The 18,873-nt window shown below is 53.4% G+C and overlaps 1 protein-coding gene across 1 annotated transcript; it reads left to right on the top strand.

The window, feature by feature from the left end:
- The first annotated feature begins 12,763 nt into the window (after nucleotides 1-12,763).
- LOC34619583 (pre-mRNA-splicing regulator female-lethal(2)D) lies at nucleotides 12,764-16,764 on the top strand. Its single transcript, XM_026336371.1, has 6 exons — nucleotides 12,764-12,933; nucleotides 13,682-13,748; nucleotides 14,296-14,397; nucleotides 14,685-14,795; nucleotides 14,951-14,983; nucleotides 16,510-16,764. Exons 1-6 carry the CDS (start codon nucleotides 12,764-12,766, stop codon nucleotides 16,762-16,764), a joined length of 738 nt encoding a protein of 245 aa, XP_026192156.1.
- The last annotated feature ends 2,109 nt before the right edge of the window (nucleotides 16,765-18,873 follow it).

The following is an 18,873-nucleotide window of genomic DNA, read 5'->3' as shown; positions in this document are numbered from 1 at the left end:
GGAAAGAAAACGGCTCTTGATGGAAGAATACCACAAGCAGCACCAGCATGCCGCGCATGCAAGAAAGACCCCTGGACGGTGCTGACTGCCAAAAGGCGATAGACATACAGTCATACATCCGAGAAGCCATGCACTACTAGGCAAGAGCAGCGGGAAGAATACAGCCCTCAACGCTTTCGCGCACAGCACAACGTCCAATGCAGGGCAGGATGCTGTAAAAATTTAATAAAGATAGACAGACAGACAGACAGAATGACAGAAAGACAGAATTACAGACACACATACAGAATGACAGAAAGGCAGAATGACAGACAAATGACACACATACAGACTTACCGACTAGCACCTCGTCACTCATAAGGCGGGTTGCCACCAGAGAACTCCACTGAAGGGAGTCCAAAGCGGCGCGGCACTCATGCGGAAAGCGCCTGCGCCGCTTATGCACCTGATAAACGCTCCTAGGTCTATCCATGCTACACCGTACAGCTTTTATTTTCCATGCCAAGACTGAACAAACCCCTAGCGCGGAAGACCGCGTGCTGCACGCCCCCCGCCCACCCGTTGCGACGCGCAGATCGTCAGGGTGTAAGTCTCGCTATCCCCTGAATGCGCCGTGCGGAGAGGCGAAAAGCCGACAAAACACACACGAGTGGCAGCCTGCAAGGGCTCTAGCGCACGCCGTTCCTGAAACTACAGAGGCAAGGCGCAGCCTCCGGAGGGAGTTCAGCTGAATCAATGAGATACACCGAGGACCGATCTGCCCGGAGATTCAAGTGCAAGACGGTGCTGCCTACTGCAGCCTCCCGAGTCTGCGCCGAGGGGGCTGCAGGACAGGCGAGGGGAGGCCTCCTGCGGCAAGCGCTGCCCGCTTGCGCAGCTCCAGAAAGGAAGACGAATGGCTAGACTCAAGAGGGAACTTCCATACGGCTACACGCCACAGGGGGTCGCAGATTTCCCTGTGGCTGTGTCGCTAGGGGAGGGATGCGGGTGCTGAAAAAGCGGCGTTAGACGTCGAGGGTGCGCGGTGCCTGCAAAGTAGTGTGCGTACCCGTAGAAAAAGCACATGAACGGGGTCTCTGGGGTGGGAGAGTCGGCATGCGGAGCCGCATAACGTTCGCTGCCGGGGCTGGCCTCCTCTCGTGCACGAAAAATCGCGGTAGCGAGGCGCTTCGTGGAAAAATGTGTATGAACAGGAAGAAAGGGAATTTCGCACCCATTCCAAAAATGCTATTTGTTATGAGGTGGATTCGGCGCACACTCCCGAAAGCGCAGGTGAACCGTCATGTATCCCGCGCCCTAGACTGCAAAACAGGTAGGCAAACAAACGTGAGTGCGAGACAGAAAACGGCTTCTGTTCCGGGAGACACAAGCCAACAACACGTTCATGTCATTTTAATGCTTTGCGTTAGCGAACACGCATGGATGCTCATCATTAGCACGCTTTCACCTCCTTTGCTGGAAACGGACTAGCAGCGCGGCGGCTTGTAGGGGTTCGGAGTTCGCGGACTGAGTTGCACTAGACACACTTCTTCCCTCAAGCAAGGCGCTTCCCCAGCACTTTCCATCTTGTGCACACTTCATAAAGTGCACGTCCCAAGGCTCAACTCTTCCTACTCGTCATGGGACCTAACCTGTGAATCCTTTTCTAGCGTATCGAAGGCAGATCAGCGCATGCAGGCCGTGGTTCTGCAGAAAACACAGAAAATCAAAGCTTGGATCAGCCTTCTATGGTGCTCCATCAAAGCTGTTAACACATATTTACGTTCGGCATTCAATTGTAGGGGTTACTTCGGTGCATGAGCGCTTGCTACTGATGAACGGACCAACCTGTGACGCTGTTATATTCTTACGCCCAGACCAGGTTTCGATCAATTTGATGCTGATACGAATTGGCCACACGATTCTCGTGAGCATATATACATGCTCTGTAGCGAATGGCAGCCCACGCTACACAGCTTCCAATCGCCGGAGTGCGACCGGCTACACCGCAGCCTCCTCCCTCTCACCTGATTTCCAGACCTTGAGAGCTGAGAAGAATGGTAAGGGCGTTTCTGGAAGGATGTAGAGACTCCTCTCTGCAGTTTGGCCAGATACAGCTCCTCTGGCTATGGTTTCCCGGGGAGACTTAGTACAAATCGTATTAGTGTTACTGCAGCCTCTTGTTAAAATTTCAGTAGCAGGGGAGCGAAGAGCTTAATTGCATCTGACTATTGGGTACAACTATCAGTAAGCACTCCGTATGAATATTATTCAGGTACGCCAATTTGCCTATAAGTCTCTGCTGTGCGCAGTGGAAAGGTGAACCCAACTTGCATGATGTACATTGTAACACGCCGTCTAAGGTGTTCTCAGGGGGCATTGAAGTCCACACAATATCCAAACTTAATATACACCTACTGACACTTTTCGGAAACGTTTCCTCCATCCTGGCCCTGCGGCCCCCAGGGATTCGATATGAGAGGATATGGCTAGCTAGGGTGTGTGTTGCTGCACCCTCTGACCAGCACGGGCACTCACAACTAGTTACCAATAGCAACTGGTCCACACACACTTGCACATGCACAGTATTACGTCTTGTTTTTTTGAGCCCACGTTACTCTGCATTATATAGCAAGTATGAACGAACAATCAAAGTAGTCCATTTCCTACTAAATTCGTAGTTAAATAAGAAGCGTCTAAGAAGAAGTGGAGAAGTGTAGCTTAACCCGGTATACCTTCTCCCTTTCCCTCACTGTTTCAAATAAGACACCCTTCTGTGCTGCACCCGTAAAACGAGATCAAATGTATGCAGGAAAGCCGGAGAGTTTCTGCTTTATTGCCATCCCCCAGGCACGCAGGAACACGAAAAACAGTGAGTGTTGGAAAAGCAAAGTAGGCACCATCCCGTGAAGGAAAAAATACATTAGTGTAGAAGAAGCACGCATACTAGTGAACAACGAACTAGGGGCAACCAAAACGGCCATGGAACCGCAAGAGCCCACCGTTGCCGGAGAGGCAAAGGGGTGAGCCTCCCACAACGGTACAAGAGGATGCAAGGAAAGTGTCCAAGATAGATCAAAATACACACTAGTTCAGCTGTGTCCTCATCAAATACACGCATTCTGCAGGCCCATACAGCCTGTGCATGCAGCGCATTCGATTTTAAAACCTCAAACGACGCAAAAAGGGAAGGCGTACGGAGAGTGTGTCTCCGAGTGTTTGCGCACCAATCTGTTTGTAGAGGTCACCTAAACGAAAAAGAGCTGGCGCTTCTTTGAGCAACACGCACAAATTATTTTTAGGTATTTCCGGCAGAGCATACACAGGAGAAGGACAATCACCGAGAAGCGCGAGGGAAACCAGCTACAAAAACTAGCGCTGTAAGTAGAGTCCCAAAGTCTCTCGTTGTCAATGACACTCGGAGTTTTTCCTCCATCAGCCACTGAGGTTGGCCCTTACCGCCCCATTTTGCCAGAAAGTCTCGTTTAACCTGTTCTCTGCGCACAGGAGTTCAGACTCCAGCATTTCTACGGCTCCTAGTCAATCCTGTGCCTCCGAACGGGTCAGCACGGCACGGTCCGAGCGTGATTCGGGGAGCCATACCACTTTTTAAAAAAGCCATGACTGACATTCCGTGAAGCTTGCAGATTTTTGGCTATTCGATAGAGTAGAAAAGGGGATTGATTTGTGAGAGGATGACAAAGGGTCCCATCCATCTGGCCCCAAGCGCCTTTTGGTCACCTGAGACTTCACCTTGTAAAGCCTGATAATCTATCAGGGCCGAATCTTTAAGCTCGAAACAAGACATATGACCGCCGCTTACCAGATTTTACGTGCTGGTCTCTTTCAAGCTCTGTGCATACATTGGCGTGCACTAGCTAGCTGTTCTCTGACTCCCTTCGCTGCTAGGAGGGGCTGCTGATGTCGGACCACCAGGTGCAGGGCAGGGTTGGCAAGGAGCTTCTCAGTGTAAAAGAAGAATATCGGAGAGCTACGGATGGTCTGGTTTACTGTAATTCTATATGCTCAGCACGAAAAGTAAACTGCGGCCAAGTTGAAGTTTTGTGAGCATAGAGTCGCAACTGCTGCAGAAGAGTGTGGCAGGTGCACTCTGCCTGTCTATCTGCCTCCGGTTGGTGCGCAGTTGTCATATTATGATCAGTGCGTAGGCGGGTCACGCACGCACGCCAGAACGCACCAACGCACTTTGGATCCTTCTTCGTTATGATGCTTAAGGAAAATCGCTGAGGCTTCCGGGCATGAGCTAAGACTAATGGAACGACATGCAAAAAGCCACGGCCGAGTGGCATAAGTGTGGGATAAAGTGGGTGAATTTGCGAAGTCTGTCGACAACCGCGTTAGATATCATTTCGAGCCTAGACCTCTAAAACCCGAACAGTAAAAACCAGTAATTCGATCAGTCCAAATCCTTTCAGGAACCAAAAGGCTTAGCACGAAATACGAAGCTTAGGAGAAACGAGCGCATTAGCTGCTGGCAATCTGGGTATGACAGTGCATACTGCTCTTACGGGGGACGCATCTTCTCAGGCCACCAGATGGACAGTGCGAGCTTTCCTGCTGCAGTGAGTCCCGCCATGGCCAGAATGAACAGTATCGTGTGCCTTACACAAAGCATCACTACGAAGTGAAGCCAAATGTGTAAATTTTCTTTGAACGCAGTAGGCCACTCCGACCGGGGCAGTGCTTCACCCTTTTGCTATTCTGTTTGTTGGCGGTAGTCGCGAATGAATGGAAGCCAAAAGCATAACACCTACGTTTGACAAGCAGTGGACATGACCACACACCAGCGGGATTGCGCAGCACATAAGTAAGTCGCTGGGGTATCATGAGAATGCGTTGGCGATCACACTGGCATCGAAATCCGCAGTGGCCTTTCGAGTTCGTGATCGTGAAGCCCACGCTGTGACCGCTTCAATTTTTACCAGATCGGGCTTAATTCCTGCAGGCAAAACAAATTCGGCTTGAGAGCAATTGCTGCTCTCAAAAAGGGACATCTGCGTGCCTTTGCTATCGCTGCTTGCTCCGCAACACCTGAAGCAAACGCTGTACTTGTCTAAGGTGCCTTCAAGAGTTTCGGCAGAGTACTAAGACATGATTCTTGCAGAGGGCCACCTAGCCCTCCTTGGTAAGTTTGCTGAATTCTCAATTAGCTTGACGTGGCAGTCCAGCTGTGGCATGACAAGTTCTGGACTGCATGCAGGAATACTCGATTTTAAGCGTGCGAGTGTGGAACGCCGTTCCGTGCCTGTCATCCGGGTACACAGGGGTTTAGGAGAAATCGTCTGTGGAGTCAAAAACGTTGAGGAGACAACTGGTCATTGTAGTTCTTCAAAATATTCATTGACGTGCGGCACGAAGGACCTCTGTATATAATAATCGTGTTTAGGGGATTACAGTCAACGCACAGACGCTATTCTCCGCTCTATTTTGTCGCTAACACCGGGTTATGATATTCCCAAAAGGCTAGTCGATTTCTGTAGTTTGCCGTTTTCAGAAAGTCATCCGCATGCCACGCAGTTGCTTCTTTCCGCTATGAGGGCTTCCCGTCCGGCAGGTAATAGCATATGGCTAATCCGAGAACAAGCTCAAAACAGCGTGCTGGACGCCCAGCAAATGGCTAATCGGTTGGCAGCTCGCCTTGAGTTAGCACATTCGCACAAATAAAATCCTTCTTGATGTGTATTCCTTCCTGCTGCTCCTCGGTAAACATCTGATTGAGTGGCATAACAACAAACCAACTGTACAGCCCGCGAAAAGAGGTAAATGTTCAGAAGCATCTTCTCTTACTGGTGTGTTGAGTCACCCGCGTGAAGCCTCTGCCTCATCTTCTCGAGGCAATGACACCACCCTGCTCAGATAAAATGAGCGTCGTTGCGGATACCAGGAGTTTATCCTTCATGTCGCTTCCTGGCCCAGTAACCTCCACAGCTAGCGGGCAGCAGTGGCTGCATGCTGGCCTTTTATTGGGCTACCCAGGACAAACCAGGATTGCGTCGTGGTGTACGGGTCGAATATAGAAGTCACAGATCATGCTCCTACAGCTCGAATACGCTCTAAAGTCGCCTTGTAGTGTTGGTGCCCTGCCCAGCCTTACATTCTTCCACTAGTCGACAAATCTGAAATTGCAGTGTCAAGTAAGGCTAGGGAGCCTTGACGATCAGAGTGAACTCGTGACCGAGCGCAAATGGACCCTGGTAGGGCCCCCTCTTCTTCATTAATATGAATTGTGGCTCTAACTTCTGTAGCTTCTTCATTGTGCCGCAGCCTGCGTAGGGTGCTCTCTGCTCCCCTGACGCGCCTTGTTTGCTTGCCAAGCAGTGTTTATTCGCTGACTTCGTCCCATCGCTTCAGTACTTTGGCTTTTTGCACGTGGCTGCACTTGCGAATTATATGAGCCAGTTTCTCACAGAAGAAGCAAATGCCTTGTTGTGGGACTCTCAAAGGCTACAAAGGAGCTTGAGTCTTCTCTGATTTTCCTCGTTCGTTTTCCTTGACTGTAAGGTGAGGCCGGTCGACACAGACCCTCCATGCTGGGTTTATAATATCCGGCCTGGCTCTTCCTTATCTGCCGAATGCGTAGAACTTGCACCCATCTGCCTTCGAAGCCTCAAGGAATGCAGCAGTTGCGAAAGCCCCACCGGTTGGCTGTTAATTGCTGCACCGCCACCCAGACTACGACCGCTTGAAGTAGAACTTTGTGCGCAAGTGAGACTAACCACTAATAATGGAGTGGTTCGTACGCGTTGTGGCATTGCGACAAAAACTTTATATTATTGGATACTCCGGTCTATGGATAGGTTTTCCTGCTTCAGCTTTCTCAACTATCCCAAAGCGTGCAGTGGAGCTGGGCTTGGAAGAAGCCGATGCTATAAGGGCTACAAAGCAAGGCACATCTCTAAATGGCTAGTGGAAGAAATTTTCGACTACGTGCCCATCTTCACGGCCGTCATACTTTTCAGGTCGGCATAGGCATAATCTCATCTGCGCATCCATAAGCATTTTATCGACTGACAAAGTATGCCCTGCCAGCTGTGGACCCTCTACGTTTACCTCAGCTTGCAAGTGAGCCTCTACCGCCTCAGCATGCATTGTGGCACCGACTACTTTCACAGCCGGAGAGTGTTTCTCCCCGTCTATTGTGGAAGAAAATCAGGTTACTGGACTACGAACTGACGTGATTGACGGCAGCCAACTCTTGTACGGAAGCCTGATGCGCTTCACTCCATCTACAGCCATTGGATAAGCGCGAGACTGCTCCATCCAACGGTGCCACCAACTTTGATACTACATTTAAGGCCACCGTAGGATGATATGTGACTCCACACGCGATGCAAACTTTGTAGAGCTCTTGCGTACTTTTCAGCAGTTCTGTCCATCCGGCGCCCCCGCCACTCAGATTTCCCGATAGAAGGGGAGAAGAAGAAATACGACGCACGTAGCTGCGTCCTCAATGCATTCCGAGCGTTCACAGCAAGTTGCCTGTAGCATCAAGTGCACAAATTCACGAAGCGTGACGTCTTTTAGTATCGCGCCATCAGTACTCCGCGGTGCGCAAGATTTGTGAGCGGACGAACCAATTCTTCGAATTCCAAGCAGTTCTTAGTCAAGTATGAAGAGAATAGTAGGAGCCGCCAAAGTGGTGCTTAGCCCCCTCCAGATGTGGAAAAAGAAGAGCGCTTTTTGCAGCAGGATCAACCAGCCCCAAGTCCACCACACACAGTCTGAAATAGCGAAGAGAGGCGGGCGCTCTAGAGACTGGTTCGGACTTAGGCTGGCTGCATGCAGAAGCACTAGATAATGACAAATCAAAAGGATCTACCCGTCGGTCCTATTGACAGGCGGGGGAGGGGGGTCTTTCTAGAGCCACTTCATGCAATTTCGCCAGAGAAAGCCACAGCTACGCAGCTTGGCTGCTTGTGCAGTTGTCTTAGACTTGGCTGAAGAGCCCATCAGCATTACTAAACAACCACGAGCAGGGGCAGGCAGGGGCAGGCAACCCCCAGAGGCGTCAGCGAGAGAGGGCTTCGAGGTTGAGAGCTGGAGAGCCAGCAAATGGCGCGCGGCATAGCGCAGGAGGCAGGCATCGCCAGAGGATGCGGTATTCTGTTTTTGAACGTGTTTTTTGGTGGCGGATTTCGGGGTCGCTCCAGACGAGCGTAGGTCGTGAAAAGGCGCACAGTGCCTTTTCTTCGCTCCGCACGCGTAACAATCCTCCATTAGAGTCTCCAAATTCCAAATTGGAGTCCATATAATGCTGCGCACGATGAGCAGACACCGCAGCGGGGGGCGGGGGGCCCCCTGCCCCCAAGTTCGCGAGGGGGGCCCCCCTCGTGCCAGGCAGCCGACGCGAGCAACACTGCCTCCCTTGACAGGCGCAGTCTTGTCCTCTCGTCTAGAACCGCCAGGCAGCATTCCAAAGCATGAATGCTCCACGCAAAGGCATATATATATATATCGCTTCTCTTTGATGCGTTTCACCCTAGGGGACAGCCAGTGCTGCAGCGCGATGCTGCACGGTGCTGCAAGGCGGCAAGACGGCAGCGGAAGATAGCTCTACGAACGCCTCACCTCGGCATGAATGTCGTTTCAGTCTTTGAATTCTCGCAGCGCTGAATATTCCACCCCGAACTGCAAGCTGAAACACCACAGATCAGATCTGCAGCAGAGGACGCCGCATCCTTTTCCCACCCCTGCCCGTAACTGCATGCCGTCATTTGCTGCTGAATACAAGTGCTCTCGTTGGCGTTCTAAAAAGAAGGCCCTCCCCTCCTCCCTCCTTCCCCTGCAGCATCGGCTGAGGCAGCCGCCTAAGCGGCAGCGCAGCTGCGAAACGGGCATGTGAGCAGCAACTGCTGCTGCTGCTGCGAGCAGAGGGAGCAACTGCACCTGCAACTGCACCTGCTGCTGCTGCGAGCAGAGGGAGCAACTGCTGCTGCTGCAGCAGCATTGACGCAGCGCTTCAACAACCGCAGTTGGCGGCTCCCCCGAAGGCTTTAAAGTAGGAAACTCCCCCTGAAGCCTCTCCGCAAAGTAACAGCAGCCTCCCTTTTTAGAGCAAGAAACAGCGGAGAGTCGTTAGCTCAGCAGAAGCAGAAAAACCCACAGAAGGCGCAAGGACTGGTGTAGCGACTCCCTCTTTCTGAATCGTGCGATAGAAGCAGCAGCGTTGGCATTACCAGCAGCAGCAGTGGGAGGTGTCGTACTCAGACTGCACTCCACAATGCCGCTGAATGGAGGCTGCAATGTCTCCTCCGTGCAGGGGAGTGGGATGCCAGTGCTTCCCTCTTCTTGCTACAACAGCGAGGAGACACACGATGGAGAAAACGCAGCAGCTTCTTCTGCATGCGTCGAAAAGTCAGTGCCCTCATCAGCGGCTGCAGCATCTGCCCTTTCACAGCCTCCCATGTATTTTGATTTATCCCCTGTGGACGGTTCTGGAGCTTCCCGCTGGAAACTTCCCCCCTTCAACTTGTCGCGAGACACCCTCCCGCTGCCTCCCGCAGAAGCAGCAGCAGCAGCAGCAGCAGCAGCAACAACAACAACATTCTGCGCATCTCCCGATGATGGCAATGACACCGGCAGTCTTTGGCCAGAGGCTTCGCCAAAGCGACTCCCCGTTCCTTTATTCGAACTTCCAGCAGCAACCCCACCCGCAGCAACACCTCATACGGCAACTGCCGCGCTTACAGAGGTGGCAGAGGCAGTGAGGCTGCTTCCCCTTGAGCGTGCAGCGGGAGGAGAAACAGAAACACAAGCAGGAGGCGCAGGAGGAGAAACAGAAACACAAGCAGGAGGCGCAGGAGGAGAAACAGAAACAGCAGCGGAAGCAGCAGAAGCAGCAGAAGAAACAACAGCAACAGGAGAAGGAGGAAAGGGATCGCGTGAAGATGCCGTTAGCACTTTACTGAACGCAGGCAATAATGGAGAGCAGCCTCTTCTTCTTCCCACACCAGCGTCGGCAGCACCCATCTCGAACGCCACTGCCTCCTCCTCGAAAAGTGTCGTGGATAGAGCAGCAGCAGCAGCAGATAGAGCAGCAGCAGCAGATAAAGCAGCAGCAGCAGATAGAGCAGCAGCAGCAGTATCATTATCTCCAGAGGCAACACCAGCGTCGATGACTAAGACAGGCAGTTACAGCCCTCTCACATCGCGCTTGGAAAGTGTCGCTTTTGCTCTTGCACCGGCAACAACGGCGACTCAAATTCCCCAAGACTGTTTTCCTGGATATGCTGCTGCTGCTGCTGCTGGTGCAATGCCTAGCGGCTCCGAGCCGCTAGCTGCTGCAGCTGTCTGTACACCCGAGAACACAGCAGGAGCAGCACACGCGTGCGACGGCGCTATTGCGGCTGCCCTTGCATCTTCACAGGCAGCGGAAAGTCGGTTTGCCTCCACGCAGCAGCAGCAACGGCAAGCAGCGCAACAAGACGAAGTACGTGCAGCGGAATTGCTGTTGCGGCAGGATTGCTGTTGCTGTTGTTTTCGCAGCCTCATGTTTCCTGCATGCATTTTCCTCGATGATGCGGCTCCTAAGCCAGCTGAATTGCTGCAGCTCAGCAGCCGCTTTCCAAGCAGCCAGCTAGCTGTCCATCTATCCAGCTAGTCATGCAGCCGCCGATAGCTATCTGTCTAGCTAGCTAGCTAGCTATCTAGCTAGCTAGATAGCTAGCCTCACAGGCGGAGGGTTTTCTTTCGCTTGTTGGGTATGCTGATTGCTGCAGGAGATAGCGCGCCTTCAGCGTTTGCTGACGGTGCAGCAGTCGCAGCTGCAGTCGCTGAGGGAGCTTGCGCTGTACGCAGCACTGGCCGTTAGTCCTTAGGAAAGCAGTTCAGCTCGACCATCTCCTCCTTCGCTGCCTTCTGCATGGTGTTTGTGCAGGTGTAGCGTGACTTCTGACTTGCACAGGCTTTTCTTGCGCTTCGCAGGAACCTTCTTTTGATGCATTTTGATGCATTTTGCTGCCTTGGCTTGTGCCGCAGGAGAAAGGAAGCTCAGGCTGCTACTGCCCTCAATTCTCTTGTCGCTGCAGAAAAACGTCTCTCTTCGGCAGTCGCTGCGGCTGCTGCCGCTGAAGCTTCTGCAGACACACTTAGGAAGCAGCTGGACGCTTTGCAGCAGCAACAGATTCAGCTCGCGAATCAGTCTGCCCTTGTATCACCGTCGGAAGCAGCGAGGTAGGCCCTTTCTCCGTTTTTCCGTGGGATGCTCTTCTTGCTGCATGCAATTGTCGCTACTCATGCACCTGCTTCAAAAATCGCTTTTGATGCTGCTGCTTTTGCTGCAACTGCTTTTGCTGCTTGTGCGGCTGCATTTGCTGCTACTGCTTTTGCTGCTTGTGCTGCTAGTGCTTTTGCTGCTACTGCTTTTATTGCTTGTGCTGCTACTGCTTTTGCTGCTGCTACTGTTACTGCTCTTACTGCTTGTGCCGCTACTGCTTTTACTGCTTGTGCTGCTACTGCTTTTGCTGCTGCTACTGTTACTGCTCTTACTGCTTGTGCCGCTACTGCTTTTGCTGCTACTGCTTGTGCTTCTACTGCTTTTGCAACTTCTGCTGCTTTTGTTTCGCTGCTGCAGGTCGCATGAGATGGAAGCTCGTCTACGCCAACTCGACACGCAGCTGCTGGATTACCAGCGCGCACTTGTCAGTCGGACTGCATCAAGCCGCGTGGCATAGCCTTTCCTTCTTTCCCCCCTTCTTAGCCTTTCTCTCTCTTCTGCCTTCTCCTCTCCTCTGCCTTTGCCTCTCTAGCCTTTCCCCCGGAAAAAAGCATTCTTCCTTTTTCTCTCTCTCTTTCTGTCTCTCTTTCTCTGTCTCGTTCTTTCTCTCTCTTTCTCTGTCTCGTTCTTTCTCTCTCTCTCTCTTTCCTTTCTCTCTCTCTCAAAGCGCTAATATTCTGCGTTGCATGCATCCTAGGCGGATGGGGGGTATCGACGGCAGCTCCGTTCGCTTTATCTGTGGCGCAAGTGGTTGTAGACAGCGTGCATGTGGCTGTGGGTTGTTTTTCTGCTGCAGGCTGGTCGAGAGTTTGACGTGGAAAGGAAAGACCACGCCGTGCAGACGCTGAAGGGGGAGCTTTCCATGAAGGAGGAGACAATCTTCGCCTTGCAGTACGGCTTTGCTGCGAGAGTGGGAAGGGCAGCACTGTGTGGGGTCGTTGTTTTTTTTTCGAGAATTTTTCTGCGTTTCTGGCTTCCTGCATGTCTCAGCTGCCAGTGCCGCGTCTTTTGCGAGGCTTAAACCCCCTCTTTTCTTACCCTTCTTTCTGCCTCGCAACTTCTTCGTGAGTGCCGCTTTGCCTCCTCTGTTGCTCCCCCCACCTCTGCGCTGCTGCTGCTGCTGCAGGAAGGAGCTGGAAGAAGAACGTCTCTGGCGACAACGGCTGGAAGGCGGGGTTCTCCTGTCTGCAGAGCAGAAGCGGAGAGACGCTGAGAGTCGCACGGCGTTAGCCGTTGCCGAGGTTCAGCAGCTGAGACATGCAGCGGATGTGCTCAAGGCGCGACTAACAACAGTGCGTCAGAATGAGGCGAGTGGGGAGGGACTGCTTTTTTTTGCGTGGAATGCGGCAGGGAGGTAGTGAACACGCCTCTGGGGGTGGGGTTTCTTCTGGAATCAACACACTCGGCGATCTCGTGCTTGCTGCCGAGCTGTCTGTCTGTCTAGCTGCTGCGCGGCAGCAGCGGCAGAAGCAGCAGCACTATTAGCTGTCGGAGGGGAGAGGCATGCTCTTTAAGCGCTCAGTTCGACTGTGCTGCGGCGAGGTGCAGATGGAAGAGGCCATGGCTGCCAAGGATAGGGAGATCTGCGAGGCGCGCGCGCAGCAGCAGCAGCAGCAATATCAGCAGCAGCAGCACCGCTTGCAGCAGCATGCAGTTGCATTCGAATTGCAGACAGCCACACAAAGGGCTGCGGAGGCAGATCGAGCTGCAGCTGCGCGGTTGGTTCCCGTCATAACGTCCTGTCAAAGTTTGGGTGTAGTGTGGGGTGTAGTGTGGGGTGTAGTGTGGAGTGTAGTGTGGGGTGTAGTGTGGGGTGTATCGTGGGGTGTAGTGTGGAGTGTAGTGTGGGGTGTAGTGTGGAGTGTATCGTGGGGTGTAGTGTGGGGTGTAGTGTGAAGTGTAGTGTGAAGTGTATTGTGAAGTGTATTGTGGAGTGTATTGTGGGGTGTATCGTGGGGTGTAGTGTGGGGTGTATCGTGGGGTGTAGTGTGGGGTGTAGTGTGAAGTGTATTGAGGAGTGTATTGTGGGGTGTATGTGCATGTGCCTCGGGAAGCTCTTATCTCCCCTGTCACGCATTTAAACTTTCGCTGCATAGCCTCCAGTTCTCCACTTATGAAATTTCGAAAATGTTCATGCATGCATGCATGTATGTATGTATGTAGGTGCGTGTATCTATGTATGTATGTATGTATGTATGCATGTTCATGCATATACAAGAAAGAATGTATGTATGAAGGTGCATGTATCTATGTATGTATGTGTGTATGTAGGTGCATGTTCATGCATACAAGTATGTATGTGTGTGTGTATGTATGCATGTTCATGCATACACGTATGTATGTATGCATGCATGTATGCATGTTCATGCATACAAGTATGTATGTATGCATGTAGGTGCATGCATGCGTGTATGCAAGCATGCATGCATGTGTGCATGTGTGTGTGTGTGTGGTTGTGTGCTGTAGAGTGGAGAGCCTGCAGCAGGAGATTCAACGACTTAAGGAACTTAGCGCTGAGGCTGCAGCGGCTGCGGTGTGTCTATTTGCTGGCTGCTCGTTCTGACTCGTATTACTACCCCTGCTTATTCGAATGATACTCCTAGCAGTCCTACAACTAGGGGACGGCTCGCTGCTGTACGTAGTGTCAGTCTCGCATTTGAGGGGGGAGAAGAGGCTGCCAGCGCTTCTACAGAGCGCTTCATCTATCGACAAAGGCTGCACAGAAGCGGCAGGTGAGTGTTGCTCTTCACTCGCATTTGTGTGGGTGCCTTGTGAGCCTCTCTGGCTGCGATCGCTGCCGTCTGCAGCGTGCGGAGGCTGCGCAACGCAGCGCAGCGTACAGCAAGAGCGAGGAAAAGCTGCAGCAGCAGATTCGCCAGGCGGAGGCGGAAATAGAGAGGAAGCAGGAGATGGTAAGCACGCGCGATTTTCGAAGGCATTTAAAGCTGCGAGAAGGCTGTTTTAGGGGAAAGTGGTCGGACGCGAGACTCGACGGTTGTCTTGCACCTCTTCCCCCAGCTCTCCCTCATCCCGTGCTGTTTTGTTTGCTGCTGTGGCTGCCTTCAAACGGCTGCATGCAGCTGCTGCAGCTACAGCGAGTTCTGGGTGCTCGCGAAGTCGAGGCTGAGGATCTCCGGCAGCAAATTCTTGATTTGGAAGCGCGTTTGCATGCGAACGATAAGGTGCTTTCTGGCTGCCGATGGTGAAGGAGAAGATGCAGAGGGGAAAGAGCGGGGGGGAAGGGGGGGGGGACAGAGGCTTTTATCCCTTTTGCCACGTGTGGCTTCCTGTTGTTTTTGTGTCTTGCGATTTTTTCTGCCTTGCGCCGTCAACGCTCCGCACGCCACTGTTCTTTCGCGCGATGTGTCTGCTGCTGCTGCTGCGGGGAGGCCCCTCGTGCCTTCGCGCTGCCTCCCAGCATTCTTCGCGCGCTCTCCTTTGCGACATTTTGCGACGCTGCTTGCTGCAGTCTGTGCAGCTAGAATTGCTGCGACGCGGCTGCGATGAACTGCGGGTGCAGCTGCAGCAGCAGACGGAAAAGGCTCAAGCCTTGCAGGAAGACTCGCTGCTTCTCGAAAAGGTGAGTGCCGCTAAGACGAAAACGCAAGGAGCAGTCGCATGCAGCTGCAGCCTTATGCCCAGGAGGGGAGCAGGAGGGCTGCACAGCACAGATCCGCAAGGCTGCATTCGCTGCTGCTGCTGCTGCTGCTGCTGCTGCTTCTGCTGTAACGACAGGCTCGAGCGGAGGCCATGGATGTACATATGCTGGTGCAGCAACTGCAGCGAGTCATTTGGAGGCAGCAGCAGCAAATCGCTATGCTGCAGTGCGCAGAAGGCAGACAGCACAGGCAGCTAGAGCACCGGCAGATGCAGCTCTCCAACAGCAGCAGCAGCAGCAGCAGCAGCAGCAGCAGCGCAACTGCAGTACAACCCTTGCCCCTGCCGAATGGGTGCTTCGACGTGCACCAACAGAGTCTGCAGATTGATCGCACCTTAGAACAGCTGATGTGGCAAGGCAGCCAGCAGCAGCAGCAGCAGCAGCAGCAGCAGCGTGCGCGTTTTGGGGAGAGTTCAACGCACACGCAGTTCCTTGGAGGCAGCAACACCATGTCGTCGGCTAGAAAAACAGCAACGGCGTTTTTGGAGGATCCTTCGAAGCAGCAGCCAGTGCTGCAAGGTCAGCAGCAGTCGGCATCACAGCAGCACCAGAGGGAGCAGCAGCCTGCATCGAACTTTGCATCTCCTGACACTGTGAGTGCTTCTTTTCGTAGGATGTTTGCGGGGTCCAGAGGGAAGCTGCTGCTGTCAATGATCCCATGCTTGTACCCATGGTGGTGCCGCTGCCGAGACGCTGCTGCTGCTCTCCACACGCATCGCCAGAGGGGCTTTCTACTGGGTGTCTAGCTTTGTGTGTGAATGTGTGTTTGTGTGTGTGTGTGTGTGTGAATGTGTGTGTGTGTGTGTTTGTTGGGGGATTGCATCGCTCTTGTGCTGCTGTAGGAGGAGGAACTGGAAGAGGTGGTGCAGCGCTATAACCGACGGCTTGGCGGCCCCCTTTTGCGCCGTATCCGTGGAAACTTTTACCTATACGGGATCAAGCGCGTTGAGCTGCGCCTTGTGAATTCGAAGCTGATGCGTGGGCTGCTGTCGCTGCTCTTGGCGTTATCCGTGTTCGTTGCTCAGACAGCACTCACCGACAGGCGCTGCTTTGGCTGCTGTAAGAGCGGCAGGCACCGACGTTGGCTGCTGCGCAACGAGCCCTCTGCTTTTCTGCTTGTTGTGAATCAGGAAAAGCAGAAGACGGGTGGGCATGTTTAGAGGAGCTGCCCGCTGCGGAAGAGATCGAAGCCATTGACTCGCTGTCGCTCCAGGCCTAACCGGTGGAGGCTCATCGAGATACAGCGCCGCTTACGCTGTCTGAGCGACCCCCTTCTTCTGCCCCCCTCCCTTTCCCCCGCTCCTGATCCCCCTCTTTCTCCAAGCACGCCTTCTCCAAGACTGCCTAGCCCTCTTCGCGAAGGCGGAGTTCAAAGAGGGAGCGGATCTCTAAACCTGGCTTGCTACGGGCACGTTTAACCACTTGATAGCGAATAGGACCTGCACTAGCAGTCAAGGGGTCACCAGGGCGGCTTCTAGTGTACTAAGCCGTTGTAAAAGGCCTTTAAAGAGGCTCAAGCAGCGATCACGTGAGCTTCTCCTGGAGGGTGTTGCGTTGCTTCATCAGAGGAGGCCAAATATCGGCTCCTCCAGTTTAAGGGGCCCCCTGTTGCCTTCACACCCGCCCCTCTCAGGAGGTCAGTGCAGACAGAGCACTACCACGCAGCCATGCGGTGGGAGGCATTACAACTAGAGAATATGCAACCGAAAGTACACTGCGAGGCACCCCAGTCCTGATGCCAAAATGCCTTGCAACCCCCGCAGGTGCACGGCACTTGCATGCAGCACGCAGTCCTAGCGGATATGCAGCGGCTCCTACTCCACCCGCGCGGCTGCACTCACACTGCGACCAGCTGCAGCGAGGGGTGGCACATGGGCTAGACACACTCTAATAACGCCGGGGGAGGGGGCCCCACCCACTGCACAGCGATTCTGGCAAATACTCGCGGACAGCTACGGGGCTCTACGGACAGCAGCGATGCGCCTTTGACGCTGCTTAAAGGTGTACAGGGAGGGAGAATATTAGCCGAATACTCTTTGCAGGGTCGTGTAGTGTGTAGTGGGGTCGAAAAAGTGTTGAAGTGGTCCAGCTGGAGCCACTTATTATGAGGCACTGGGGGGTGCCCGTACATCGCAGAAAAAACTGCTATAGTAGCGCAGGCCAGGTCCGCTGTGACGTCAGCTTGCACGCTCTGTATTTCTCTACCTCCGGCCCCGGCTGTACAGGTAGCCCCTTTTCAATATCTGCGCTTTTTGGCCAGGCTGTGGCGGCTAGGGAGAGAACGAGAGATGATACAGTACGAACGAGCGTAAAGGCAAAAACAAACAATGCAGAAAAAAGAGCGTGTTGTGTGCAGCCACTGGTGGATGGGAGCGCGACAGATATGCTCGTTGGACATAATAGAACAAGTGCAACCACACACAACGCGAACACCTGTGTATGAGCGCTTTGAGAGGCGTCCTCTAAAAAGACTACGTTCTTACTGATTTCCCTTAATGCACTATATAATCCCGCTTTTTGTTTGGTTTGAGGCTTTTTAGCAGACGCAATGCAAGCGGAAACCTCGCGCTTCGCCCGGCCACTACCGCGCACGCGTAGATACACCTCAGCGCATGCGGGGAGATGTTCGAGCGAACCCGGTGCTGCGGAGGTCGTTCCAGGGAAACTGGTCGAGAAATACAATATTTGGAGCCCGCTGCACATTTGCGCAAAAATTACATCCTGGCTGTTCGTGGAGGCGTTCATTGTAAACCCCAATCCAGCGCCTGGTTGCATAGACACCCGGCGGGTCGGTAGCGACTCTTTGTATCTCTGGGCATTCGTGTATCGCAACCTGCATCTGTTTTCTATCTTCTTTGCAACTTTCGCTGCCCCTCTTCGGACTCGTGCTGCCTGTGTCTCTAAGGTGGGTTGCAAGTTGAGTTCCCCGGCGGCAGCGGCGGCTCTACACGAGCAGGGGAAAGCTGCATTGCGTCTTTTCTTCGCTCGCCAGCGGCCGTGCGCTTGAGGCGGCCGCAGCAGCCCTTGCGCATGCACGCGTCGTTTTTGGCCTTTTGAGTCTTTTGCCTCCCTTCTTAGGAGAAGATGCAAATACTGGTCAAGACGCTGACAGGCAGGAGGCAGTCCTTTAACTTCGAAGGCGAAAATCTGGTGGTGCACGTGAAACAGGCGCTGCAGGAGAAGGAGGGTGTCGACGTAGAACAAATTAGGCTCATTTTCTCCGGCAAGCAGATGAACGATGAGCTGAAGCTCAGTGATTACCGCGTGTCACCGGGCTGCACAATCCACATGGTTCTGCAGCTAAGGGGGGGGCAGTCGCATTGAGATTGCTGCACCTGTAGCAGACACACAAGCGCGAACGCTGGCGATTTGCCCATGTATGTACGGATAGCGGCGCGCCATGTGTAGAAAGAAGGGAGGCGAAAGGGGTTCCCCCCTTCCCGTCTGGTCGACCAAGCAGCAGGAGCAGGGGCGGTAGATATGCTACGTTTCTATCAAAAGAAGTCTCCTGATGGCCTTAAATAAGCTGCAGCAAAAGGCAGTCAGCACGCCAGCACACAGTGGGGAAGGGGGGGAAGAAAGCCTCTTGGGGTTGCTGCCGCGACTGGACTTGACTGCAGAGGATGCTGCAGTTGAATGTTGAGGGCGATGCTCGTTTGGAAGTGCAAGAACGGCAGCAGCGGCCTCCAGAGATGTAGCATAGCGCATTGCGCTTTGTGTTTCCACGCGCAGTGTCTCTGCAAGTGCTCCTGCGTTTGCATACCCGCAGCGCTTGCGACACGATCAGCAGGAGGCGCTGCTGCTGGTCGTGTTATGCTGCTTCTGGCATTTCGTTCTTGCGCTGGAAAGGCGGCTTTCTTACCGGGGCTGAAACGCTGCCTCTCCGTGAGTGAAGCATCTTCTGAGTGTCGAGGCTTCTCTGTCTGCGGCTGTTTTGCTGCCTGCCGTTTCGCGTCAGTTGCCACTCCTGTAACGGGGTTGGGAGGGGGAGAGAGGAGGG

The sequence above is a fragment of the Cyclospora cayetanensis genome, unplaced genomic scaffold (assembly GCF_002999335.1).
Source record: "Cyclospora cayetanensis isolate NF1_C8 unplaced genomic scaffold, CcayRef3 CcayRef3_contig_123, whole genome shotgun sequence".
NCBI classification, from domain to species: Eukaryota; Apicomplexa; class Conoidasida; order Eucoccidiorida; family Eimeriidae; genus Cyclospora; species Cyclospora cayetanensis.
Note: the sequence above shows the minus strand (reverse complement) of the source record. Positions and strands in the feature narration are given on the sequence as shown.